This window comes from Labeo rohita, chromosome 1, assembly GCF_022985175.1.
Source record: "Labeo rohita strain BAU-BD-2019 chromosome 1, IGBB_LRoh.1.0, whole genome shotgun sequence".
Lineage (NCBI taxonomy): Eukaryota > Metazoa > Chordata > Actinopteri > Cypriniformes > Cyprinidae > Labeo > Labeo rohita.
This window is the reverse complement of record NC_066869.1, coordinates 5,712,329-5,738,924: the sequence shown is the minus strand read 5'-3', so window position 1 is coordinate 5,738,924 and position 26,596 is coordinate 5,712,329. Positions and strand designations below refer to the sequence as shown.

Sequence of the window (26,596 nt, the reverse complement as noted above, 5' to 3'; positions counted from 1 at the left end):
ATAATACCATATTTAACTCATACTGAGAAAAGGAGTTGTTGGATCTCACCAGACGTTTCTGTTTTCTGGGTTGTTTCCCTTTTGGTGTCAGATGAAGTCATTTCTACAACAAAAATCACAATCACAAAACACAATCATATGGCAAAGATGGTGTCAATAAATTATTATTCAAGAAACAATGTCTTTATTAACTTTGCTTTTCTGTAAAACAAAATTCATTCTGCAAAATGAAAACAGACAGTAACTACAGACTGTCAATCTCCAAAAAAAAAAAAAAAATGCATCACCAGACGAGCTTTAGAATGAGGCATAAGAGCTAAACATATTTAAAGTTAGGTCAGTTATGTGTAAAACAGCTGTGTAAATGTTCAAAACGTCTTTTCTGTGTCAAAATGTTCTGGAATGTGAAAGTGAAGGCCATTTCTGGGTGAATGACTGCAATAAAACACATCTGTAAATAGAAAAACTTTCTTTCTGTATCTTACTGAACTAAAGCAGCCAGCTTTAATTTCTATTTTACTTCACAAAACAGTGGTCTGTGGTTTAAAGCTGATGTGAAAATGTCCCTGCTGTTCACACACATCAGACTGATGATGCAGACTTTACCACAGCATGCTGCTTTAAAGGGACAGTGCACTGAAAATGATTTATGTCAACATTTGCTCACACTCATGTCACTGTGTCACTATCTGTTTAATGAAAGAGTGTTTTACCTCCGTTCACATGTAGATGAACTTCAGTGAGTATGAAGGACCCAGAATTCTCCTCTGCACACCAGTATTTCCCAGAATCCTCTGCTCTCAGATTGCTGATGTTCACAGTAAAGACTCCAGCAGAGGTTTCATCAGTCAGAGAAAATACGTTATTCGTTCTCTTATTTGATGAAACACGAACTCCGTCTCTGACGCAGATATTGGGCTGATCTCCTCTACAGAAAAAACCCTGATTTTGATTCCTGATGTATTTACAGCTGATGGACGCTGATCCTCCGACAGACGCCTCATGAGTGATCACTGAACAACACAACATTAAATATGAGGAGTCTGAGAACAAAATGATCAGAAACATTGAGATTAATCCCAAATAAACAGCCTCACCGTCCTTCATGACGATCATGAGCTCAATGGGAAGATTAAACGCGCCTTTTACTGCACACCAGTATTTCCCAGCATCCTCTGCTCTCAGCTCAGTCATGATCACAGTGAAGAGATTGAGTTCAGTGTTGTCCTTTATTAAAATCGTTGGGCTTATAAAATAATCTCCATTTGATTGAATGATATTTTGAGCATCTGGAGTGAAACATTTTCCTTTGCACAGATGTTTTAATTCTTTTGAATATTTTGCATCATAAGGGCATTTGATCTCAGCTGAATCTCCTTCACGTCCGACCACTGGAGGCACTAATAGTCAAAGAGAATGGAGACGTATTTATACACTGTAAAATAAATGTATATATTATTGAACTGTATGGTTTGTGATTACTGTACATACAGGTTAATGTTAGTTCATGTTTATTGGTGAGAGAAACAGAAGTCACATGTTTGTGTTTGGTTTCTGCTCCACACCAGTAAACTCCAGCATCTCTCCAGCTCACATTACTGATGATCACTGTAAAAACTCCTGCTGTACTGTCAGAAAACTCAAAGCGCTTCTTCTCTGATGAACTGATATTTTGACAGATCTTCTCGTTGTTCTCTTTGCAGATGTGTTTGATGGTCTCGTTGTGTTTCTCAGGGTAATTACAGGTGAGTTTCACACTTTCACCAATAACAGCAGCTGATTTGCTTGATGCAGGAAAATGATCAACTATACACCAAAAAAAAAAAAAAAACAATAAAGAAAAATCTGAAATTTCAGATCTTATTTTCTAATTTTAACTGCTAGAAAGTGTCCAAAAAGAAGCTCTTTACCTTGTCTGACTGTCAGTTTGATCTCAGTGAACAGATCTTCATCATTATTGATATTCACTCCACACCTGTACGTCGCTTCATCAGCTGTGATTAAATCACTGATAAAAACCTTCAAAAGTCCTCCACTGGTATCATCATACATGTGCACTTTATCATGACGGACCCATTGATTCTGTTCATCAACAGGGATCTTCTGTGATGAATCTTTCTGGATGAATTTCTTGTTTCCTTTGAATCTCTGTGGAAATTTACACTTGATGAAGACTGATTTACTGATGTAGGCCTCAACCTGAACTGAACTTATTTGACCTGCAAGACAAGATTTATTACATTATTAACAGTCAGTAAGGATTTGCATTTCTGATTTATCATCAGAATGAATCTAAACTCACTCTGAACATTCAGATGAATCTCTTTAATGAAGGTGATGTGAGTAATTGATGTTTCTGAAGGTTGATCATCTGATTCGTGTCTCTCCACTCCACATAAATAAACTCCACTGTCTGCTGTAGAAATGTCTCTGATGGTCACATTAAAATGATCTTTCTGACTGTCAGACAGGATGAACTTCCCCTCAGATGATTGTGATGATTGTGAGCTGTTCAGCACATGGACAGGACCAACGTTCAGTCTGTAGAAGACTTTGGTGTGTGTTTTAAACTTATGATCATATTTACAGTGGAAAGTGATTGTTTGTCCAATACGTGCAGATCGGATAACAGACGTCCCACAAGAAGAAGAGTCTGAAAATGATTTCAACAAATCATTCAAACATGCACTGAAATCTTAAAAAAATGTTTAGTATTATTAAAGGTGCACTGGGGAACTTTTGCCTCTCTGTCGCCATCTCTGTTTGACACATAAAATGGCACGTTTATTGGAGAGTTAATTTTATTTTTATTTATTTATTCATTCTTTTTTATGTAGGTTGTGCTTGTTTTTAGATCTATGTACTAGAGATCTACAAGGCATATATCCATAAATATGTCATCTGAACATGATGTAAAGCTGATATTTCAGCCAGCTCAAATTATGAATAAACAAATTAATATACTTTTGTGAATTATAATGCAGTGAGGCAGTTTGAGCACTGATTTATGAATTTGCTCAATAATTGATTTTTCCATAGTGCACCTTTAAATATTACTATAATACAAATATAATAATTACTGTAGTAAGTGATAAAGTATCATACGCACTTCTGTTCACCACTAATGTAACATCATGACTCCATTTCTGCTTGTTTCCACATGTATATTCCCCATCATCCTCTCTGCTGAGGTTCCTGATAAACACTGTGAAGAATCTGCTGTTTTCATCATCATACAGATTGAATCTCCCATTATAAACCCATTGGCGCTGAGTCTCAGTACTGATTCCTGTCGTACAGTCTGTGTTTCTGCAGAAATACTTTTCTTTATGCTGATCATTAGACTTGTACATGCACTTGAACATTACACTCCCTCCAGTGCAGCCAAACACACTGAAACAAAGTACCTGACCTGACAAACACAAGTTCATTTACTCTGGGTTATTATAATGATCAGTTACAGCTCATGTTTGAGTGACCAGTAAAGAACTGACCTGAAATCAGGCAGAGAGTGATGATGATGATGATGATGATGATGATGATGATGATGGCAGCCCTCATTCCTGATTGACTTCAGTCTCAACTCGTTTCAGAGAAACAGTCGTATCAGATCACAGGCATAACTGAATGTACATTCACATTCTCTGTTTATCTCTCTCACATTTCTTCTTCCTCTTTCTCTGAACGGTTCCACCCATGAACAGGGTGTTAAGTGTGATGATATGTGTAAAAGACTTTGCAAACATGCAGAGCAACATACTATATAAACATATAACACACACACGGCTGATGGCACATCAATATTTTAATATGAATGCATACAAAAGGAGTGACTGTTGTTTTAAAGCTACAAATGCAAAACTGATCTGAAACAATGAATAATAATAAAAAAACAGCAAAACATTAAAAAAAGCATAAAGCAAAATGATGAGTATTGTCCTCTAATGGACACTTGAGGAAATCAGTTTACTTAAGTAAGTGATAGTAGTGAAAACGTTTTATTAGAAGTTCATGGCCTTAAAGACATGAAATTGATATATTTTTTTCTAAATTCATGTTAATGACCTCATTTGTGTGTTTGTTTATTCTTCTTCTTCTGCTTGGTTTTTAACCTTGGCTGGCAACCAATGTTTATAAGTGCATTACTGCCACCTTCTGCTCCGGAGTGTGGAACAGAGCTCTGTAATCTATTAATCAATCCTGTCTCTCTCTAATAAAATCAAATAATGGCTTTATTTCACTTGATCATTTTATTAAAACCTTAAAATTTTAATCCTGAATTCTATTCTTCCTTTTTTCTTCTATCATTTTTCCTCTTTCTAGTTCGTACTTCCCACATTAAAGGAATACATGAGGTGTTGTTTCTTCAACATTACAGTGTTCACATAACCATTTGGATTTTTCCTTGTTATTTTAAGTGTGCTATTTAAATTTGAGAGCCCTAAAAATGTTCTTTTAAAGATAACCTCTTCCTTCCTTGACTTATTTGAACTGTAAAGAATTCTACCTTTTTCCTCGTTGTTCCACATAACTTGCCATTCTTTGATCACTTTACTCCAGATTAAAACCTTAATCTCTGATTTACTTAATGGAATTTGTAATTCTATTGATTATTTCTGTAAAGCTTGCTTTGCAAATTTATCCACTTCTTCATTTCCCCTGTGTGCTGGGACCCATGTAAAACTGATAGATGTATTATTGTGAACAATTTGTAGCATTAGTATTTGTAGGATACTAAAGATACAGAATATCTTGGTGACTAGATTTAAAAGATCTTAAACTCTTTAAAACTGAAACTGAGTCAAAGCATTAAAACATTGTCAGGTTTGTATTCCTCTACCCACTGCAGTGCCAAGAGCTTCTTATCATTTCTGCAGTATAAACTGCCAAAAAAAAATAAATTCACTTTGCTCCACTGATCTACTGGTTACCACTGTCTTGGATTAAAAAAGCAGCCCTAGTTACGTGACATTCTGGATCTTTGTGCATTTCTTTGATTATTAAAAATGTTTGGCCAGAAAGTCAACACTAATCACTGTAATGGCGACAAAGGGACCTCTGGACCTCAGTATTTTTTCCTGAGGCGCATATATTAAAAGTTGTGAAGTAATTGTCTAATATTAATATTCAATGGTCTATAGCACTTTTTCAACAAATATAATCAGGGATGGAGGGGAAAAATCCTTTTAACAAATTTCCAAACTGTAGTGTGGATCACTGATTTATTCCAACATTTAATCTGCTATCTGTTATCTGTCTGACAAATCATTTATGTTACTGGACATTTTAAAGGGGTTTCTTTTTCATCATAAAATGCAGGGAAATAAGAGAATCAGGGACATCAAAATATTTTAGGGGGATGTGCACCTCAACCTCAATTTTCCAAGTATGTAAAACTGCAGACCGGAGATCTCCAAATGGGGACGGGAACTCCAAAAGTAGGCAGAACCTCCAAAATGGGACGGGGTCTCATCACGCAAAGACTTTCACCATTGGCTCTGGCTTTAGCCAATTGTTACTGACTTACGTTTCAAAATAAAACTTTACAAATTAAACATTGTTTCTATTTGTTTTAAAATAAAGCTAAATATGCTACATAAATAAATATGCTCAGTGAAAGCAGAGCCCAAAGCTTGTGCCCAGTGGTGCTCAGACTGGAGTTAGAACCTCTGCTTAATGAGCTTTCCCTGCACTGCACAAGTGAAAGGTTTTAATCTGTCTCTTTGTTTTAAGAAACGTGGGCATCCTGGGACTTGAAATTCACAGAGTAGGAGGGTGTAGTGACGCTGAGTGTAACTAAAAGTTCCCAATGTCCGGTGAGGTCTGGTTGGGGAGTTACAGAACAGTATTTACAGTATTTATAAACCCCTGCCTATGGTGACCTATGGTCACTAGGTGGGGATGTTTGACAGTTATTAGTGGTTGTCTATTACACTAACTCTGTCCACAAATGTGTGAGTGGGCCAGACAACATTAGACAAGATGGACAGAACAGCTACAGTGGTGTAAGTGATAAAATGCGCAGCGCATACTATTTGATTGACCCGAGTTCTAATCTGCCTGTTGCTAAACTTGTTCTTGTCCCTTATCACATCTCATATCACAACAGAAAGGCATTTTCAATGAAACTTAAGGAAATAATCGAATAGCTGAAAATAAAGTATTGGGTAGGATTAGAGTTAGGTTCAAAGAGGTCTATTGTCCCAATAAGGTGGCATCCATTTCATGCTTTTAATAAAATTTATAATTTACACTCAATATGTTATTATTGCGTTCTGTTTTATAATGCACTACTTTTATTTATAAATGTTCCGAGTCCTGGTTTATGGGAACGTAGCCTTTAGGTCTAGATATGTGTAAATATTAAGAATTGTCTAATCACAAAGTCGGGCTCTTTCATATTCACTCTCTGTGAACACTAGGTGAGGATATTTGACAGCTGTTAGTAGTTGGAAAAAAAATAGCAGGGTAAAGAGGCCACATCTTAGTAAACACAAATGCATGACTATATTTCTGAAAAAAGTTCACAGAAACACACACAACACACCCAAACCCAAGTAACCAAAGCTGTGAATAATTAGCAGACATAAAATGCCATAGGTAAAGATGAACATAATCTAGTTTAGCAGTCTTATTATTACCTGCTGCAGTAGGTGGTTTGCTTGTTACGAATCTGCTACAAAAGGTTTATGTATCCAAATAGTTTTAAATGTTCTGACTAACATATAAAACAAGTCTGAATTAAGAGGCATCTCAAATAAAGTAAATTACAACTTTCCTTTCAGAGTGGCAAAAGACTTTTATTTTGGAACATAATGTGAATTAATGAAAATTTCTCTGAAATTCCTTTGAGATGTTCCTTTTGCAGTCATGTGATCATATGTAACTGACGTAAGGAAAGTTAACCTGAGCACTCGCAGTCAGTCCTTTCCATTCATTTGTCATTCATCCAGAAAAAGAAAGAGAAGAGAAGCGAAAGGTGATCACTGAGCATCTAAAACAGCAAAAAGGATTTCTAGAGAAATGGCACCAACAATTACAGGTCAGTTAAACTTACCTAATTAATATGATGCAACTCATGATTCTCAATTTGGGCATTCTAACAAAATGTGATCACCTAAGTCTGACTTTGAAAGCAAGCTTTTTGTATCCAATAGTACTTTCTAACCCACTCTAACCCAGATTTATTGCCACATATAGTCAACTTTTCAACCTGGTCATTTATAGACAAGAAATACTACACATACCATTTTGTGCACTGTTTTCTAAATCCATAGACACATATGAGTAACATAAGAGTTGCAGCTTAAAATGGTCATGTTATGGCATGATGTTAAACTCAGTTCCACTGTTTGAATTATTATTATTATTATTATTATTATTATTATGTGAAAACAACTTGTCTCTCTAACTTCAGGAGATCTGAGGATTGTAATGTTGGGAATGACCGGAGCTGGAAAGAGCGCAACAGGAAACACCATCCTGGGCAGCGATGCGTTTAAAGTGGAATTTAGTCCAGAGTCAGTTACTCAACAATCAGAGAGAAAAATGACAAGAAAGGGTAGCAGGTTCATCACAATAATTGACACTCCAGGCCTGCAAGATACAACAGCAAACATAAATGAAGTGAAGGCTGAAATAGAGAAGTGCATGAAAATCTCTGCTCCTGGTCCTCATGTGTTTCTGCTGGTCATCAGACTGGATGTGAGACTGACAGAGGAAGTGATGAACACAGTCCAGTGGATTCAGAAGAACTTTGGAGAAGATGCCGCACGTCACACCATCATTGTGTTCACTCACGCTGATTCACTGAGGGGTAGACCACTGAAGGATCGTATAGAAGAGAGTTCAGACCTACGGCAGTTTGTAATGACCTGTGGTGACAGATATCATGCATTCAACAATCAAGACAGAAACAATCAAAATCAAGTCAGTGAGCTGCTGGATAAGATGGATGAGTTGGTGCTTAAAAATGCAGGGAAGTACTATAGTATTAAGACGTATTATGCGGCTCAGAGAGGCCTTAACTTGTTTAAAACTGCAATTACTGTAGGAGTAGTTTGTGGGTTAGGAGTCGTAGCAGTAGCTGCATGGAAGAAATATGAAAAGAACAATGAAATTTCAACACATTAGAGGTTGTAATCTAAACAGAAGAACTGTTGAAAGTTTGAGTTTCTTTCACTGTCATTTTCATTCTGGAACTTTGGTTAAACATTTAATCTATCACCACAGCATTAAACAAATTAAAAACTAAACTTAAAAACTTGTTCTGCGAAGCAAACATAAATCAGGGAGACTGTGAAGTTTTAAAACATGGATGATTTGCAACACCATCGGTTTAAATAATGAAAAAAGAGCTACATGGGATGAAATCACTATAACGCATGATTATTATTAACTGACAGTGCTTTAGACTCAAATCTTTAACATCATTGTACAACGAAACCTGTAAATATCGTAGCTGAGAATATGGGGAGCCAAACCCCGCCAAAAAACTATTTGTCATAGCTGTGAGAGTTAGTAATACACTGACTGTTGTTGTTTTATTTTCCTTAGCCAATGTTTTATGTATTTCTTTAAAGTTTTTTTTTTTTTTTTTTTTTTTAATAAAATAAAATGGAATAAAATGTTTTAAAGAAAAAACAAAAAAGGTCATTTCATTAACATAATAAGTACATGTACAAAATGTACACTGATGTCTTTGTTTCCTGATGCGCTTTTTCCTGATCCAGATTTACCCACCAACACAAGCCTCAGATCTGCTACAACGTAAAAGAATTTTGGTTGGAACAAATCATATTTATTGCATGTCCATCAATATTTTCCCTCCTCTGTCCTTTTTTAACCTTTCCTTTGGTTAAATTCTTATAAAATTGGGAAAACATTCGTGATAGTTTAGTTTTTGTTCTGTATCTAGTGCTCTGCTGCCACACTGGAGCAAACTAGCCAGCTACTGGATGGGGGTGTGAATTACAGCTACAATTAGATCACCCTCAGTGTAATCTGTCAAAATGACGGACACCCTTGAGATTTTTCTATCACTGATAAAAAAATTACGTCAGTGACGGAGAATTCTCGGTTAACGTGACCTCTGATAAATATATATATAGTAAGTAAAAATGACGTGTGCCCATCTTAAAACCTAATGATATTTAATATAACAAATAAACACAACTTTGCTACACTTGCTTATAACATAAAAATGATGATGCCATTTTCCACAGATCATCCTATTATTGTTTTACTGATTAATAATCTCAGCATTAGCAGTGCTCTCTCTTTCTCTTTCGAAATAAATGGCAAATGAATAGACAAGACGAGGCTCAGTTTTCTCCTCTTATAGTCAAGGCAAGTTTATTAATACAGGCTGTTTCACAGTGGTGCTTCAAGGTGCTTTACATAATTATTCTTTTTTTTTAAAAGTCACAAAAACACTTAAAAATAAAACAAATGCAAACTGAGGAAAAGATAATTACAATAAAATAAATGTGTACATGACATGGAAAATAAACAAAAAAAAAACTTTTAAAAGATTATTGTTTGGGGTTGGTAAGAATTGTAATGTTTTTGAAAGAAGTCTTTTCTGCTCAGCATTTATTTGATCAAAAACACAGTGTAAACAGTAATGTTGTGAAATATTATTACAATTTAAAAGCTGAATTTTCATCATCATTACTCCAGTCTTCAGTGTCATATGATCCTTCAGGCTGATTTGCTGCTCAAGAAACATTTCTGATTAGTATCAGTGTTGAAAACTGTTGTGCTGCCCAATATTTTTTTTTTTTACGGAAACTGTGATACATTTTATTTTTCAGGATTCAAAATGACAGCATTTATTTGAAATATGATTTAATGCATCTTTGTTGATGAAAAAAAAAAAAAGAAAAAAAAAAAAATCCATAATACAATTCCACCCCAAAAGCTATGGGCCTCACAGAACTGTTCTAGAGTACTGAATAATGGAAAGTTTCTACTCATTAAAATAACACTGCTGTTACTGCTGCTCCCACTGCAACAATAGCTGCTGTTGCGGCTGCTGTGGCTCCTCTGCCCCCCATAGCCACTATTCCTGTTCCACTTATTACTGCTGCTAAAGCTGCTGCTGTCAGTGCTCTCTTCCCATGATCTTTCAGCTTCTGATCCCCTTTAATTTTCTCTTGGGCTGCTTTATACATGGCCACGGTGTAGTGCTTCCTTCCATTAAAATGGACCATGTTTTCTATCTTTTTCAGCAGTTCTGTCGCCTGCTCTCGATTGTTCCTGTTGTCGTTGTTGAACGAGTGATATCTGCCACAGCATGACTGAATTAGCTGCTTCAGCTCATTGCTTTTGCTGATATATTCTTCTAGAGGAATGCCCTTCAGTGCATCAGCGTGAGTGAACAGAATGATGGTGTACTTCACAGCATCTTCTCCGAAGTTCTTTCGAATCCATTTCACTGCATTTTTCTCCTCCTCTGTGAATTTCACTCCCAATGTCAAAACCAGCAGGAACACATGAGGACCAGGAGCAGACAGGAACATACACTCCTCTATGAAAATCTGTATTACTTTATTACTGACCAACGTGTCAAACAGACCAGGACAGTCAGTAACGGATATAGTTTTTCCACTCACAACTGTTTCTTGTTTCTCACATCTTGTTGTAACTGACTCTAGAGAGCTCCTCACTGTAAACGCATTTTTGTTTAGGATGGTGTTTCCTGATGCGCTTTTTCCTGATCCAGATTTACCCACCAACACAAGCCTTAGATCTGCTACAATGTAAAAGAATTTTGGTTGGAACCATCATATTTCATCATATTTTGGTTGGAACCAAAATCATATTTATTGCATGTCCATCAATATTTCCCCCCCTCTGTCCATTTTTAATATTCCCTTTGGTTTAATTCTTATAAAATTGGGCATATTATCTATAATAATTACGAACATTGGTTCCACAAGTGATTCCAGAAGTGATTTTAAGGGTTCCAATATCATCAATTAAATGTTCTATATACAGTGACATGCAAACATTTGGGAACCCCTTGCAGAATCTGTGAAAATGTGAATAATTTTAACGAAATAAGATACATACAAAATGTATGCATGTTGTTTTTTTATTTAGGACTGATATTTTACATAAAAGATGTTTAAATATAGTCCACAAGACCAAAACAAAAATGGCTGAAATTATTAAAATAACCCCTTTCATAAGTTTCATATTATTGGTTCTTAATATTGTAATACTGAAGAAAAAAAAATAGTTTGTTTGTTATGTTTAGTGACGGTTGTTCATGAGCCCCTTGTTTGTTCTGAACAGTTAAATTGAGCACTGTTCTTCAGGAAAATCCTCCATCTCTTGCAGATTCTTCAGTTTTCCTGCATCTTTTGTATATTTGAACCCTTTCTAGCAGTGACTGTATGATTTTGAGATCCATCTTTTCACACTGAGGACAACTGAGGGACTCAAACACAACTATTAAAAAAGGTTTAAACATTCACTGATGCTCCAGAATGAAAAACAATGCATTAAGAGCCGGGGGGTAAAAACTTTTTGGAATTTAAAGATCAATGTAAATTGTATACAATTTGTCTTCCAGGAAACATGCAAGTACTAAATGGAAAAAAATAATATTTCAGCAACATATATGCGAAAGATGCAGGAAAACTGAAGAATGTGCAGGAGCTGAAGGATTTTTCTGAAGAACAGTGCTCTGTTTAACTGTTTAGAACAAACAAGGAACTCATGAACAACTATCACAAAAAAAAAAAAAAAAAAAAAAAAAAAAAAAGCATTTGTAGATAGTCCAGGTAACCATGCACCAAGGTTTTGAAGAGGTTAATTTAATAATTTCAGCTATTTTTGTCTTATGGACTATATGTAAATATCTGTTATGTAAAATATCTTTCTCATGACAGTATTAAATAAAAAATAACATGCATTTTGTATGATGTCTTTTTTCACAGATTCTGCAAGGGGTTCCCAAACGTTCTCATGCCACTGTATGTCACAGCATTAAATTATAAGATTGTGTTACAGGTAAATATCAGTGTCAATACACAGTTTATCCATTATGAAACAACAGCAAAAACACATTTTCTATTAACATCAGCCTATATTCTTTTAAATTTGGTATTTTTGACCACTGCTTTTGGAGGCTGATATAATGCTGGAAGCATTTCATTACATATCATGTAAAAGGTGAGTCACATCAGACTCATGTTGTTTTTCACATGTACTGTATTACAGTGTTTTCATCGGTTCAAAAAAGTCAGTCAAAAATATAAACAGTATAAAAACTATTTCATGGAAGGTTTACCTGGCATTTCTCGATCCTGCCTTTGTGTCAGTCTCTATACCTGCAAAGCACCTGAATGGAATGAGAAGAACTATTACTGATTAAAGCACCGGCTTGGCAGAAATTTACACAGTGGATATTAATGTTTTTATTTACAGATATTATTTTTTTATTGTTGTACCTGATATGCTCCTCCAGTGTTGGTTCTGTGGACAAAGCAAATTAATTACATTTGTTTGTACTAAAGTCACACAGCAGATACAGTCTGTGCTAATGAGGCAAAGTGAAAGTATCTTCACATTTTGGACAGCCTGAGTCTGACTGTTCAGGAAAAACAAAGTTTGTGATTGGGCAGGTTAATGTGTTTCCAGAGGAGCACACTGAAAGGAAAGGTACTATGTCATGTAATTGTCAAATAAGTCATCAGCTCAAACAAAGTCTGGACTACTCATGCAACTTTAAAACACTGATTTTGCTTTAAAATTTACATGCACTAGACTGAAAACCTTATCATTACACTCCACCTCTAATCACATCTTTACAGCTTTTACATAATGTCAACAGATAAGATAAGGTCAGCAAATTTGCAAAAATAATGCAGCAGATAAGACAAGTCCATTTTCATAGATTACATAGAAACAATAATGTTAGCATTTTCAAAAACTTGCACTTTTTTGTTTTCAAAAGTTTGCTTTTTCAGTCCGCCAAAGCACTGTTGTCATGTAAAAAAAAAAAAAAAAAAAAAAAGGATTGAGCATTAGTGATGAACAGCTGCTGTTAACAAGTAAATTGACTGAAGAAAAGAGAAACACAAGAACTACAATTGACTTCCAGCCACAGCCTTAGATGAAAAAAACTGAAGTAAAAGAAGAAGATATTAAATCTCTCAAGGTCTCAGCAGAGTATGATTAAACAACTCCACAAACAACATCACCAGCTTTACACATTACTAACTAGACTGACTATATTTCTGTCAGATGTTTCATTTCAGTATGTGATTCGTGCTTGCTTTAGTTGAGCTCCTGAAACTTGACTTTTTAACATTCGTTTGTTGCTGTTTGCTGCAATGTGTGTTTGATCAAATACTATTTCAAATACTTATCTGAGTTTAAAACTCCGGTTTTATGGATGATGTGAGATTATTATTATTACTGTTATTATTATTTATTTGTTTGTTGGTTGGTTATACTAAGCCTGTGAAACTACAGCATGAGATCCAGCAGTATAGAGATATGCTGCCTTCACGCCATGTCGTAATTACCGTAATTCTGAGATTACAACGTGACATTTTACTCATAGCTTTCCATGTTGTCAGACTCAGAGGTAGCGCCTAAGTAGTGCCAAAATGAGCCTAGCAGCAGTCACATGGTACATCTGTAACTGGTCCAAGTCGTAACTCTCAAAACATTCTGAGTTGTTGGCGCCGATAGCCTTCTGGGCAGCGCAACATACAGGGCTGTTGTGTGCCGGGCGTCCCACGTTCGAATCCCGACTCGAGGACCTTTCCCGATCCCACCCCCCCATTTCTCTCCCGCTTCACTTCCTGTCCTTCTGATCTATAATGTCCGTAATAAAGGCAAAATGCCAAAAAAAAATCTTAAAAATAATAATAATAATAACATTCCGAGTTTACACATTGTAATTATGAGTTCAGGAGCACGTGAGAGCTTTGGCGTTGATAGTGTTGCCATAGAAACACATAATTCAGGTAGAATCCCTCATGTTTTCATCTCGGAATTATAAGATGGCCTGAATGCAGCAATAATCTCCACACTTTCACAACAGTGTGCTCAGAATTCTTTTTTAACAACAGCATTATTTAGACACACATAGACATCAAGAATCAGCATATGAAACTCAACAACTTTGACAATCAACTAAACTATAAACTATAATAAACTATTCAGATGAACAGATCACCTCTCAACGTCACAAGCAGATGAAGTCACAATAAAACAACAAAAATACCAAATAGTAAGAATAAAATAAAATAGTACAACAGTTTAGCTGCATTATTTATTCATGCCGCAATGCATGCTGGGAGTCGTGGATAAGTTTTGTACAATGGTGGCTCCCACTTTTCATTTGATTGTCACCATTGTTCTGATTCCTAATGTCCATGTGTCTAAATGATGATTTTAATTATGTTATCTAATTAACTTTAACACTCTAAACATGGACTCATAAACACTGAGGGGTGTTAATTTAACATTGGTGATGTTACTGTGTACAGAGAGTCGAAAGATCTGAAATATATCTCACATGCATATCATGAGCAAAAAGGAAGAAAAAGAAACTATGGCAAACTTAAGCTCTAAAAGTATGCAAGAACAGTAATGTCCTGGGGACATTAATTATGAAGCTGGAGTTTGTTAGAGTGCCTGACTGTGTTTAACTGGCTTAAGGCCAATAAAAGTTTAGTATAGTTTCTGTGAAATGTTAATTTGCAAGTTAAGGTAGACAGGACCAGAAAACAGACTTGTGAAGGTCTTTGTTTCAAATACTAAAAACAATATAATGCATTAAAACAGCATTACCTTGTCTGCCCTTTAAAAATGTGTTAGTTTATAAGACTTCATACAGTGGTATGAACAACATCCGTCAATAATCACACTAGACGTCATAAGGTACAGGTTTAAGTTATTTCTGAGAGCACAGCATGCTAATTCCACATATAAAAACACAACTGATATGCATGTTAATTAGGCATGAATCAGCTAAGTTGCTGTTATAAAATTTACAAACTTAAGAATGCAAAATAGAAAAAGAAAAAAAACTGCCATTAGCACAGGTAGCAATAAGGTAACAATTTGCACACTTTTTTTTTTTTAAGGTTGTCATAGCTGTTAAATTTAGGTATTTTTTACTCAAATATATAGGATGGAATCTACCCAAACAGACTAACTGCAAATTGTTACCTCAGTTTTACTGAGTAGATTCTATAGGTTGTTTTTTACAGTGTACCTAAAATGACTCGAAACAGGAATGTGCCTGTTGAGAACATTTGACTGACAGTGTAATTAAAAGCATTTTTATAAAATAATGAAAGATTTATTTCCCACACATCAGAAACCGCAAAAAATGTTTACATGAACAAGTTATGAGTGAAAAAAAAGTAAAGTGAAAGAGGGAGGTGCAGATTTAAAAGAAAGAAAGTATCAGGTCTCTTCCCTGTGTTTTCTTTGATTAATGTTGCGTTGTCTTGCGTCTTAACACATTCCCACATAGCAACTTGCATCTGGCCCAGCTCTGGACCAAGCAAGCAGTTACACTCGGCCCAAATGCAGCAAAGAATTACGACCCTTGGGTGGCCCAGATCTGGACTACAGACATGAGCCACACATGAGCCATTTGTGTTTTGTAACACTGTGTGAAAACACATTGTTTGAAACACTAAAAAAATTAATTAATTGTTGAGGTTTGTATGATGAGTGTTGATGTCTAAATCTTTCTGTGTATTGTCATATATATGTATATATAGAACATTTACATCAGCAATGAAAGCTCATCAATATTATTTAGTATTGTTTGTTCATTGTTTAACTTCATTGCAGCTTGACACCCATCACAAAAAGTAATCTACTTCAACTTAATTTTAAAACATTTCTTTTTAATAGCATAACTGTTTACATTGAAACACTATTGTGGCACAGTAAAAGAATCAAGAACCCAACTAAACCAATCACTGATCACAGTAATGGTGGTTTGTTGAAATGAAAAAAAAAAAAAATAAAAAAAAAAAAATCAACATTAATTGATTTAATGGCATTAACATTGATAAATCAACTATTTTTAACATTCAATGGTTTTCACCTGCTCTCTTGCTATATGGGTCCCAATCTCAGCCTCCATTAAACTACATAGAGTCTAGTCTTTAACCAGAAACCCCAAAACTGAGCCTAAAAAAGCCAAAACAACAACTCAGCCACGGATCCATCAATAGGCAGTAAAACACACAGTTACACCTTTAGACATGGCTCAGTTTCGAGGTTTCTGGTTAAAGACTAGTCTCTATGTAGTTTAATGAGGGCTGAGATTGGGTAGCACTATTAAAACTTGTTCTGGCCCAGTTCAGGGCTGGTTAGAAGTTACATCATGCATTGCGGCATAAATAAATTATGAGCTGAATTGTCTTTTTAATTTAATTCTTACTATTTTCTTTTGTTTTTGCTGTTTTTATGTGACTTTTTAGTAGCTTGTTTTGTGATGTTTAGAGTTAATCTGTTTATCTGAATATGTTGTTTCATATGTTGTTTTTTTTTTTTTTTTTTTTTTTTTTTTAATCATCACAACAGCTTGTACGATCAGATTCCTTCTGAAATATATAAACAAGAATCTGTTGTTGTGGAATCACAAGGCTGATGTTTATTATTCAAACAATGATTGTGTTAAAACATAATCATTACTAACTGATGACTTGTGTTCTTGGCTTGCTTGGCTGTTTTTGACAGTCAAACAAAAATCTAATGCTAAAAATGTAAGTGTCCAGAGCCCTACTAATGCAAACACTGACCACTATAATGATGACATAGAACTTGTTATTTTCTCCTTTGGTGATTCTGATTGTTAACATCAGGTGTCTTCAATAATGATCAATCATCACTTAATTAATCACTAATTATCTCATTAAATTTCACTCTGCTTCAGTGTTAATTTGACACTCTTCAGTGTTACTTTTAACACTCTTGAGTGTGGAGCCAAATAAACTCCCAGGAGAGTTCATTTAACACTGGATTTTTTTCTGTGATGTTTAGCCCTTGATTTATTTCTTTTGCTTTTTTGTTTTGATCTTCAGTGATCTTGCTTATCTTTTCTTGTCTTGTTTCCAGTCTTGTATTACTTGGACTTTATACTTTAGGTATTTATTAGTCCAAACTTCAATTTTTACTTTACCTTCGTTTTGATTGTGTAGTTTTACTTTACTTTTTCCCCTTTATTACATCATGTTGTAATACTGAGTAGTGTTGTTGTATGGTCTTGAGTGGTCTCTTGTTATGTTTTCGTGCTGTGTGTTCCCTGTGTTTCCCAAAAGCATCATAAGCCTAAGGTGATCATTAATAGAGCATCCTGTTTGCTTGCTTTGTTTTACAAAAGCAGAATGTTTTGTGGGTATTGTGAGTGCATTGACTAGAGTCAAAATAATCTGCAAGAAGCGTGCTGGGAAGGTTCTTTTTATGTTATAAAATTAAACAAAAACAAACAAAAACAAAACAAAACAAAAAAAAAAACTCAAAAAGTTAAGGAAACTGTGACTTAGCTCAGAAAAGAATAATGAAATATTATTTTGAGGTCACAAAATGCAGTAAAGCAGGTATACATTGAAGTATACATTAACTGCTCAGAACAGCAGGCAGGCAGCACTGTAAGCAAACTAGCAAAATGCTTTTCTGTATTTGTAAACCAGCTGCACTGCAACTGCATCTAGTCTGCTTGTGTGTGCAATTAATATTTATTTATAAATTGTTGTCAGCTTTATTGCAAAATGCAAAGACATCCCTTTTGTCTTTATTTAATGTAAGAAAATTACTCGTCCAACTGTTAATTTCATTAATTCACTGGCAAACGTTTCATAATTGTATCATTTTTTCACGTAACACTTGAAATCAGTATTTTTACACTCTTATTTTTATTTTGAATTTACATTTTCATTCATCTTCCAAACCACTCGTTCTATGATGAGATGAGTAGATACAATTTGCATCCTAAAGAGCATTGCATGTTTTGAGTATTAAGAGTATTGTATGTTTTCTTTTAAAGGCCAACAAGATTATGGATGAAGTTATATTCACAAATTTAGCATTACCAATTGCTTTAACTTGAGACATTATGCATATAATTAGTGGTACTGATGTTTGGTGAATGATTAGAAACCACATAAATCTAGACTGAAACAAGAAACAGGGAAGAGTTTGTGTGTGTGTGTACTTTTGTACTGTATTCATGGATTGGTCACAGAGATATCTTTGTCCTCATTCTGTATGCAATTTTGCTTGAGAAACAGGATGTGGGAATTTTACACTTTCTTTCAATGCATATTATATAAAGAGATGAAAAAAAACGTATGTTCATTTTTAAGAGTATCACATAAGAAAATACAAGGTAATAATAATAATTATTTGTGTGTGTGTTAGGCAGAAAGTTAAACCAGACTTATAACCAGAAACATATCCAGTTTTAGCTAAAAGTAGGTAAATGCATATTTATTGCTTGACAAAAAAAAAAAAAAAAACTAGAAAAATGGAAATGGAATAGTAGATAAGAGAAAAGTAATAGGGTGCAGTTTTGTTAAAAAAAAAAAAAAAAAATGCTGTATATTTGTTTCCTACTAAATAGTCATACTGTATGAATTCAAAAAATGGAGACCATGGGTATAGCATGTTTTTAATCAGGTTCACAAAATCAAAAAACAAATGAAAAAAAAAGATTAAAATGTGATCTGCGCATCAACATTCAAAAAGAGCAAAAACTAAATACATAGTAAGCTTTTATTCAAACAAGCACTAAATTGTTCATTACACACTGTACTAAGAAACATATGAACTGCTTTATCATGCAGTTTTCAACAAAGTGTCTGTTGCCGTTAGTTTAGTTGCAGTGTGACCTGATAAACTACCCTTTCATGGTTTTAGTGCTGATGTTAATGCAGCAGCTGCTCCTCCAGCTGCTACTGCGGCTAATGCAGTTATTGCAGATACTCTTCCTGATGAGGCCACTTTCCCTGCACTTGCTGCATATCTCGCTGCTGCTGCCGCTGCCACTGCTGCCAGAACTGCAAATGCACCTTGTGCTGCGACTCCTGATCCTGTTGCAACTGTCTGCACTGCTTCTCCTGTGGTTTCAGCGGCTTTTTCTACAACTGATTGCACTGATTCCCCAGCAGTCTCAGCTGCTTTTTCAGCAACTGTCTGAACAACTGCTTCTGCAGTCTCGGCTGCTTTTTCTGCAGCTGACGGTGCTGATTCTCCTGCGGTCTCGACTACTTTTTCTGCCACTGACCGCACTACTTCTGCTGCAGTCTCAGCTGCTTTTTCTGTCAGTGATTGTGCTGCCTCTACGGCCGTTACTGCAGCTTCTCCTGCAGCTACTGCAGCTTTTTCCACAGCTTCTCCTGCTGCTGTGCCTGTAAATGCTGTTGCTATCTTGCCTGCTATTTTCACTGTTCCTAGAAGTCCAATTCCTAGCACTGCAACTGTACATGCAGTCTTTACCTTTTTCCTTTTCTGGTTTGATTTGAACATCTCAAGGGTGTAATGATTCATTTCACTTTCGTTTATCATTGAGTTGATCTTCTTCAGCAGTTCTGTGACCTGATCTTGATGGTCTCTGTCCTCATTGTTGAATGAGTGATATCTGCCACCACAGCTTTTAACAATTTCCATTAAATAGATGCTTTTATTGATGTACTCGTCCAGCGGTTTTCCTTTCAGCAAATCAGCGTGAGTGAACAGAACGATGGTACGGTGCAAAGCTTCTTTTCCAAAGGGCTCCTGAATCCATTTCACCGTGTCTCTCTCCTCTTTTGTGAATCTCACACCGAGTTTGATCACCAGCAGAAACACATGAGGACCAGGAGAGGACATCTCCACACACTTTTCTATTTCACTCTTCAGTTGATGTTTTTTCATAGCTGTGTTAAACAGTCCTGGAGTGTCAATTATAGAGACTGTCTTTTCACCCACTGTTCCGTCCTGTTTCTCACACAATTTATTGGTCGATTTTATAAAATCAACAACTTCAAAAGCCTTTTTGCCCAGGATGGTGTTTCCTGTTGCACTTTTTCCCGATCCAGTTTTACCCAGAAGAACAATCCTCAGCTCACACGCTACAAAAAATATAAATGTAAGTCTTAACGTGTTCACACAAATATGTGTTCAGAACATTTCTGATTCATTTCAAAGCGAAAATTCAAAGTAGGTGCTAACAAAACTAATGGCATGAAATGCTGTTGAACATGGTTTGTTTCAAGTCTCTAGAATGTTTGACTCTCTTATTTTGTCATATCAGGTTTAGTCAAGATATATGAACATTTATATTGGAAGATATAATTATTGTTGATACTGAAGTGAAAAACTGCAAGAAAATAAGAAAAACATTCAACAAAAATTGCTTGATATTTACTAAAAACACCAAATACAACATAGGGATCAATTCAAAGGATCAAACCTGATCACTATGACTACAATAATAATAATAATAATAATAATAATAAAAACCCATTTTAAATGTATTTGTATTCATCTATTTACATTCATTAATCAATTATTAAATGTTATATGATTTTTATAGAAGATTTTTTTTTCACAAACCCATATTTGTTGAAGTCGTTGTTTTCGTCACTCAGGTTTCTCTGCCGTCTTCTCTCTGAACCGCACAGAGTCAAAGTGCTGCAGCTCCTGCCTGTATCAGTCAACTCCTTTCATTCAAACCATGATCACATGACTAAAGTCTTCCTGGGAGCTTTTAGTTTCTCTATTGATTTACTTATTATATGCTCACGTTTTACTCCTCACACTTTTTAAACACATATAATAGACAATACTGCTGCTGTATATACACCTGTATGACTACTGAAACAAATAAACTATAACATGTTATAACAGTTTAATTACATTGATATTCATTTTCATTTTTGTACAGGTTGATATTGTTAAAAAAGCTTGGCAAATTGCAAATGCCACTTGAGGGCGCTATAAACGTGTACTAGAGCAAATCTTGAAGGTCTGGGTTACTTGCACACATTGTCTCACATGTGATTTCTGACACATGGCTTGCATTTGCATAAACATTATGGTGGTATAGCTGAACATTACAAAATTAAAACAATATCCAGTAATTACAAACAAAGCAGCTTTGAACTATTACTAGAAATACTAGAAATATAAAGTATGAGAACTGCAGATTAAAATAATAATAATAATAATAATAAAAACTCAGAGGGGGAAAAAGGTTAGCTAAGACAAGTTTTACTATATATAAAAAAAAATAAAAAATAAAAAAAAATCCATGTAAAACGATTCAAAAATATTGTTAACTTCTAATAGCTTGATCGATAGCTTAAGGTTCTGTGTAAAGAGTTTGACCAGTGTTCACATAGTAGCAAAATCCAGTTCAAACCTGTATTTTACATTCAAAAAATGTATGGTTATTTACCAACAGCGTTCTATAACTATCATCCATACTTTTTTGTGACTCACAACCTCATTTTTGTTGTGCTGTGTGAACCGGACTACCAGGGGCGATTCTAGGATTTTCATTTTAGGGGGGCTAAGCCCCCAATGCATAATATTTATATATTTATTTTTGTTTATAATAATAAATATATAAATAAAAAAAAAATAAAAAAAAATGTTTGACTACTAGGGGTGGTTTACTAAACGTATTGCAGTATTCCACTTTATTGCACAGATAGGTATAACATTTAAGTACTGAATAAGCCAAATACTAGTCTTTCTGATTTCACACAGACACATACACACCTGTTTACTGTAGTACAAACACAATTTTACTGTTTGCATTTCTAGTACAACCCTCTTTCTTTAGCTCAAGTATGCAAACTTCTTTGCAACATGCACTGTAATGTGTATTATATTGAAAATTTAATTTTCAAATGAAAATGCCAACATGATTGTTTTATAAAGTATGCATTCATGTGGGCTTCATTTTCACTGCATCACTCAAAAAAATGATTTGTTGGACTTACTTAAAAAAAAGACTGTCAAGTGGTTCCACGCAACTATATTGAGTAATTTGTACAAGTAACAATGTAGCTGTTTGAAAGAAAAAAAAAAAAAAAAAAAAAATCAAGTAAAGCTGGCAAAATTTCTTGAAGTAAATACAAATCATGATGATGCAAATTCCAATGACTGTATTAGTCAGGTCTCTTTCAGCATTCACAAAGTCCTAAAAGGCATGAAAACAGTAAAGATGTTCAATAATTTTCATTACACCAACACATGCAGGTTGCAAATTTAACATCACTTAGCAATACATCCAGTAAAAGCAAAGATTCTGAGAATTATGTATCCACAGACCAAACCGCTGTGGTGAGACGAGGGGTGAACGCAGTGAAAACGATTGCTCCCCCATGATATTTTGTAAACTGTATTTATGACACAAAAAAACTGCACAGATGCAGATATCGTAACAATCTACTGATAAACACATCTTGTTCCCTGTTTCTCACTCTGCGATTCCGTGGTTTGTGGATTGAAGAGAGCGTTGAAAGACGGGGAGGAGCTGAAATCTGCCACCTTTTCATATGAAATTTAAAGGGGACTGAGGTGATCACGAATTTGTGTACAGTTTAGGGGGCTATAATGGGCTATAGCCCCCCTAAAAATGGCCTAGCAACGCCCATGCGGACTACAGTGCTTGCGCGTCTTGTGTGGTAAAGGTGACCTACAGAGCTGCAGATATGAGCTGCGTGTCATGTGAAGGTTTAACATCCAATTTATGTTTGTGTGCAAATCAAGTGCTCCCCCTCCACTCGGATGATTTCGTGCCTCGATTTGACGTCGCTGTCACTATGGTTAGGGTCGACCGGGTACAGTTGGTACACTTTTTGCTTTTTCTGTTACCACACCAAAACTAGGCACTGAAAGAAGTGACATTTCCTTTACTTGTCTACTAAAATATTAATAATTATTAACATCCATAAGTAGGTCATATTTGCCACAATTAGCTCATAAGCACAAGAAGCTTTTTTGCTCCAACTGTAATGTCGGGTAGTTGCAACAGCACCCGAGTACAGTTGAGACACACATCCGTAATGCTGTAAAGCTGCCTAACTAATTCATTGTAAATGTAAAATACCTTTAAACTGAATATTCTGCATTTTTTATTTCCATTCTGTATTTGCTTATTTGTTTAGTTAAAAGTAGTTCATTTCGGATCAGACTAGCTGCTCACGCAAGTTATTTAAGGTGTTTCAAATGTACCCCTGTACCAACTGTACCGGGTCTATACCCTACAGGTGATTTTCGATTGGCATTGTTTAGTCCTAAATACAGCAGCAGTGTGAAAGCTGTCATTGTTTGACAAGTTTTACTACTAGTGAGGACAAACAAGTATATAAGCTACATATGGGGCATATGGTTGGCAGGGATTGTAGGTGGGGGCGTGAAGGATCAGCACTCTCTTCCATTCTCAACGCCACGACTGAGATAAGGCAACATGTCATTATCCGGATGCTCACGATGGCGAGTTTTACTTCTTGAGTATATGCAGAGGTTTGATGGCGGTTGTATCAGCTGAAGTAGTTCAGAGGAGAGCAGACCAAGGCCTGCACCACAATATGAGTATATTCTCTGGGACATGAAGGTCTGCAGGAGAAGGTGCAGTATGTAGGGGCCGCACAATCAGTGGCAGAAAGTCTTTTGTTTGTGAACATGGTCTGTGGAATGAGAAGGGAATGTTTTCTTTCAGCAGAAGCAGGAAAACCAGACCGACAGGTTTTCAATGTCACTGTTTCAATCAGACCAGGCTGCATTTTAGCAAAAATGAGACTGAGCTGCGACTGTAAATCCAAGAGAAGTTTCCAGTAAATCTTCATCCAGTTTTTAAGGATTGTCACTGCTTTAAACAAGGTATGAAATTTTAGGATTAAAGATACAGGAACTTAATTGCTGCAGTATGTAGTGATGATTACTATCTAGCCATTGCTAACTGACCAGTACAAATTTATCAGTAGCAAGTTACAGCAAGGATTTGGTAAAACCATAAAACAGCTTGTTCACAATTCATAGATTAAAACAATTTTATGTAGATTTGCTAAGAGCAGTTTTGATTACATGATTGTTTGTAGGAAAATGTTTGTTTCCTTTTAATACTGTACGGTTCAAAATATTTTAAGCCTGAACATTGTGTAATTTGCATCACATGTTGTAGTGTACAGAACACAAATCTCTGTATTCACATTTGAATTTAATGTACTAAGATTTTGTACATCAATCTAGCATATAATAATGGCATATATTTATTCTTTTCCAGCAGAGAAACATCAGTGACAGAAGATGGCAGCCATCAAAGAGCTTCTTCTGAGGTTTATGGATGAACTGGAAACAGAAAAACTGAACAGGTTTAAATGGCACTTAAAGAATAATAAATCAGTTTCAGCTGCTGCTATTGAGAATGCAAATGCAACTGGTATGGTGGACATAATGGTGGCACGATTTACACCAGAACAAGCTGTGAAGGTCATGTTGGAAATCTTGAGGAAGATGAATGAGAACCATCTAGCTGAACAGTTAGAGAACGAATACATAGACGGTAATGAAGGAGAAGCAACAAATGCTAAATGTAAGGTTCAAAATTCTCTGAATACATCTCTTTGTCTCTATTTCAGTGGGAAATGCAGTTGACCAAATGACCAGAGATGCTCACACCGTTGATCTGAATTTTCTGTCGGGTATACCTGTAAATGCTCCTGTACTCACTAGAAACAACATCTCAAATCCAGTGACTCTAAACTTCAGCTCAAGCTCCGGTGCTGTCGGTATGATTATAACACAGTCAGCATGAAAACACTGCATTCAACAGCACATATTTTACACTATTATGGTTAAATACATGTGACTCTTGCATTTCAATAAAGGTCTACAGCAATATTACTGCAGAACTCAGAAGAAAGTAGATCCAATTGTGAAGTTTCCCTCTGCTGGACTGAAAAGTCAGAGGTAGGAACGTACATTTACATTTTCAGTAACATTTTACAATAAGGTAGCATTTGCTGACGAAGTTGCATGTGCTTGTTCTTCTACAGAACAAACAGCCGAGGTTTGGAGATTACTCAGTGTAGGTCTAATATATACACACTTACACATTTTCAGTGTTTGGCCAAAATACTTCTGTGCTAAAAACGCTCTCTATGTTCGTGTTCAGATGCCTGCTGTCTCACACTGGATCCTAACACGGCCCATCCGAACCTCTTTCTGTCTGAGAGGAACCGGAAGGCGACGCACGTGAGCGAGAAGCAGCCGTATCCGGATCATCCGGAGAGATTCGACTGGCAGCCGCAGGTTCTGTGTCGAGAGAGTCTGACCGGACGCCATTACTGGGAGGTTGAATGGAGCACAAGGATGTGGGTCGAAATAGCAGTGACATATAAAGGAACGAGATATAAAGGAGCTGATAATGACTTCTTATTCAGTCGTAACACACGCTCTTGGGTGCTGAAGTGCTCTCGTTACAGCTATCTTGTCTATCACAATAATCATATGATTAATATACCAGCCTCTTCATCATCTACTAGAGTAGGAGTGTATGTGGACGTGTCGTCCGGCTCTCTGTCCTTCTACAGTGTCTCTGACACACACACACTCACACACTTACACACATTCAACACCACATTCACTGAACCCCTCTATGCTGGATTTCTGCTTCAGTCAGGCTGTTCTGTCACTCTGTGTGAGATCTGATGTCCTTCACACAGTAGGATGACAGAACATGATCATTTGTTAAACTTTCAACATCATTTGGTCCTTTGTTAAAGATTCACCCGAAAATGATTATTCGTTCAATTACTCACATTGGACCTCATTCGTTAAACTGGCGTAAAATATATGAGTAAATTCTGAGTAATTTGCTTATAAAACAGACCTTCCTGAAAACACTCCTCTGGATTCAGAAACACTTCGTAAATGTCCGATTTGATAGTTAAACGTGTATGTTAATGAATTCCAATAATTTGTAAATAGGGCGCACATGCACTCTCGTTTGGAATTTGTATAATCCCCGCCTATGAATTACAGCTATGCAAAATGCGTGTCCAGGAATGCAGTGGAATATCTGGTCTACTGTCTCAGGTTTGACTATATGAGTATATTGCATAAATGCAAAAAAAAAAAAAGATTAATAGGTGTAACGCCACGCCAGCAGAGGGAGCCCTCACCCATTAACTCACTGTTACCACTCCCTCTGCTGCTTCTTGGGTTACTTCCTGTTTGGTGGCCATTTAAGGAGGCCTATACCAAACAGGCCTTGTGAAGTATTGTTTTGCCTGTGCGGATTCTACCAAGCGTTTTCCCTATTTTCATTGCCTTGTTTTGTTATTTCCACAGTTTTGTTTCTTTGTCATAGTTTTTGCCTTGTTTCATTGCCCTGTTTATTTTGCCTGCTATTTCTGCCTGCTTATTTGGATTTTGCTTTTGTCTTGCCTTTGTATTACTGTTTGTTTGGAGATCGACCCTGCCTGTCTTGACTACGCTGTGTTTAATAAAGCTCGCATCTGGATCTAACACGCTTCACTGGAGTCCCGTTACAATAGGCCATATGCATAACAATAAATATTCAATTAACTTCTGTCCACCAAAGAGTTTT

The 26,596-nt window shown here is 35.8% G+C and overlaps 4 protein-coding genes across 9 annotated transcripts in view; 2 read left to right on the top strand and 2 right to left on the bottom strand.

Moving 5' to 3' along the window:
* Nucleotides 1–3,617, bottom strand: part of LOC127171308 (polymeric immunoglobulin receptor) — a 37,986-nt gene extending 34,369 nt beyond the window's left edge. For 3 of the 5 annotated variants that reach the window (XR_007828498.1, XM_051119878.1, XM_051119895.1), the window contains exons 1-8: nucleotides 3,495–3,617; nucleotides 3,110–3,412; nucleotides 2,303–2,653; nucleotides 1,911–2,219; nucleotides 1,492–1,806; nucleotides 1,098–1,400; nucleotides 714–1,013; nucleotides 50–103 (exon numbers count right to left, since the gene is read on the bottom strand). Coding sequence is in view for 4 of the 5 variants with exons in the window: in XM_051119878.1 (XP_050975835.1) it covers nucleotides 50–103; nucleotides 714–1,013; nucleotides 1,098–1,400; nucleotides 1,492–1,806; nucleotides 1,911–2,219; nucleotides 2,303–2,653; nucleotides 3,110–3,412; nucleotides 3,495–3,561 (2,002 nt within the window). In the remaining variant the exon portion in view is untranslated. The remainder of the gene's footprint in view (nucleotides 1–49; nucleotides 104–713; nucleotides 1,014–1,097; nucleotides 1,401–1,491; nucleotides 1,807–1,910; nucleotides 2,220–2,302; nucleotides 2,654–3,109; nucleotides 3,413–3,494) is intronic. The other 2 variants (XM_051119888.1, XM_051119906.1) reach the window with 2 other exon arrangements.
* A 3,808-nt stretch (nucleotides 3,618–7,425) lies between these two features.
* On the top strand, nucleotides 7,426–8,133 carry zgc:172091 (uncharacterized protein LOC100136869 homolog). Its single transcript, XM_051104726.1, has one exon. It carries the CDS (start codon nucleotides 7,435–7,437, stop codon nucleotides 8,131–8,133), a length of 699 nt encoding a protein of 232 aa, XP_050960683.1. The 5' UTR covers nucleotides 7,426–7,434.
* Nucleotides 8,134–9,977: 1,844 nt separating this feature from the next.
* Nucleotides 9,978–20,644, bottom strand: LOC127161846 (GTPase IMAP family member 8-like). Its single transcript, XM_051104629.1, has 3 exons — nucleotides 20,587–20,644; nucleotides 19,062–20,102; nucleotides 9,978–10,756 (listed from the first exon to the last, which is right to left on the bottom strand). Exons 1-3 carry the CDS (start codon nucleotides 20,588–20,590, stop codon nucleotides 9,978–9,980), a joined length of 1,824 nt encoding a protein of 607 aa, XP_050960586.1. The 5' UTR covers nucleotides 20,591–20,644.
* Nucleotides 20,645–23,736: 3,092 nt separating this feature from the next.
* LOC127155630 (stonustoxin subunit beta) lies at nucleotides 23,737–26,126 on the top strand. 2 transcript variants are annotated; one of them, XM_051098101.1, is made up of 6 exons: nucleotides 23,737–23,865; nucleotides 24,272–24,547; nucleotides 24,624–24,773; nucleotides 24,873–24,954; nucleotides 25,041–25,072; nucleotides 25,160–26,126. In XM_051098101.1, exons 2-6 carry the CDS (start codon nucleotides 24,292–24,294, stop codon nucleotides 25,693–25,695), a joined length of 1,056 nt encoding a protein of 351 aa, XP_050954058.1. In that variant the 5' UTR covers nucleotides 23,737–23,865; nucleotides 24,272–24,291; the 3' UTR covers nucleotides 25,696–26,126. The 2 variants fall into 2 exon arrangements, with proteins under 2 accessions (XP_050954058.1, XP_050953976.1); XM_051098019.1 differs by having other exon boundaries at nucleotides 23,758–23,865; nucleotides 24,269–24,547.
* The last annotated feature ends 470 nt before the right edge of the window (nucleotides 26,127–26,596 follow it).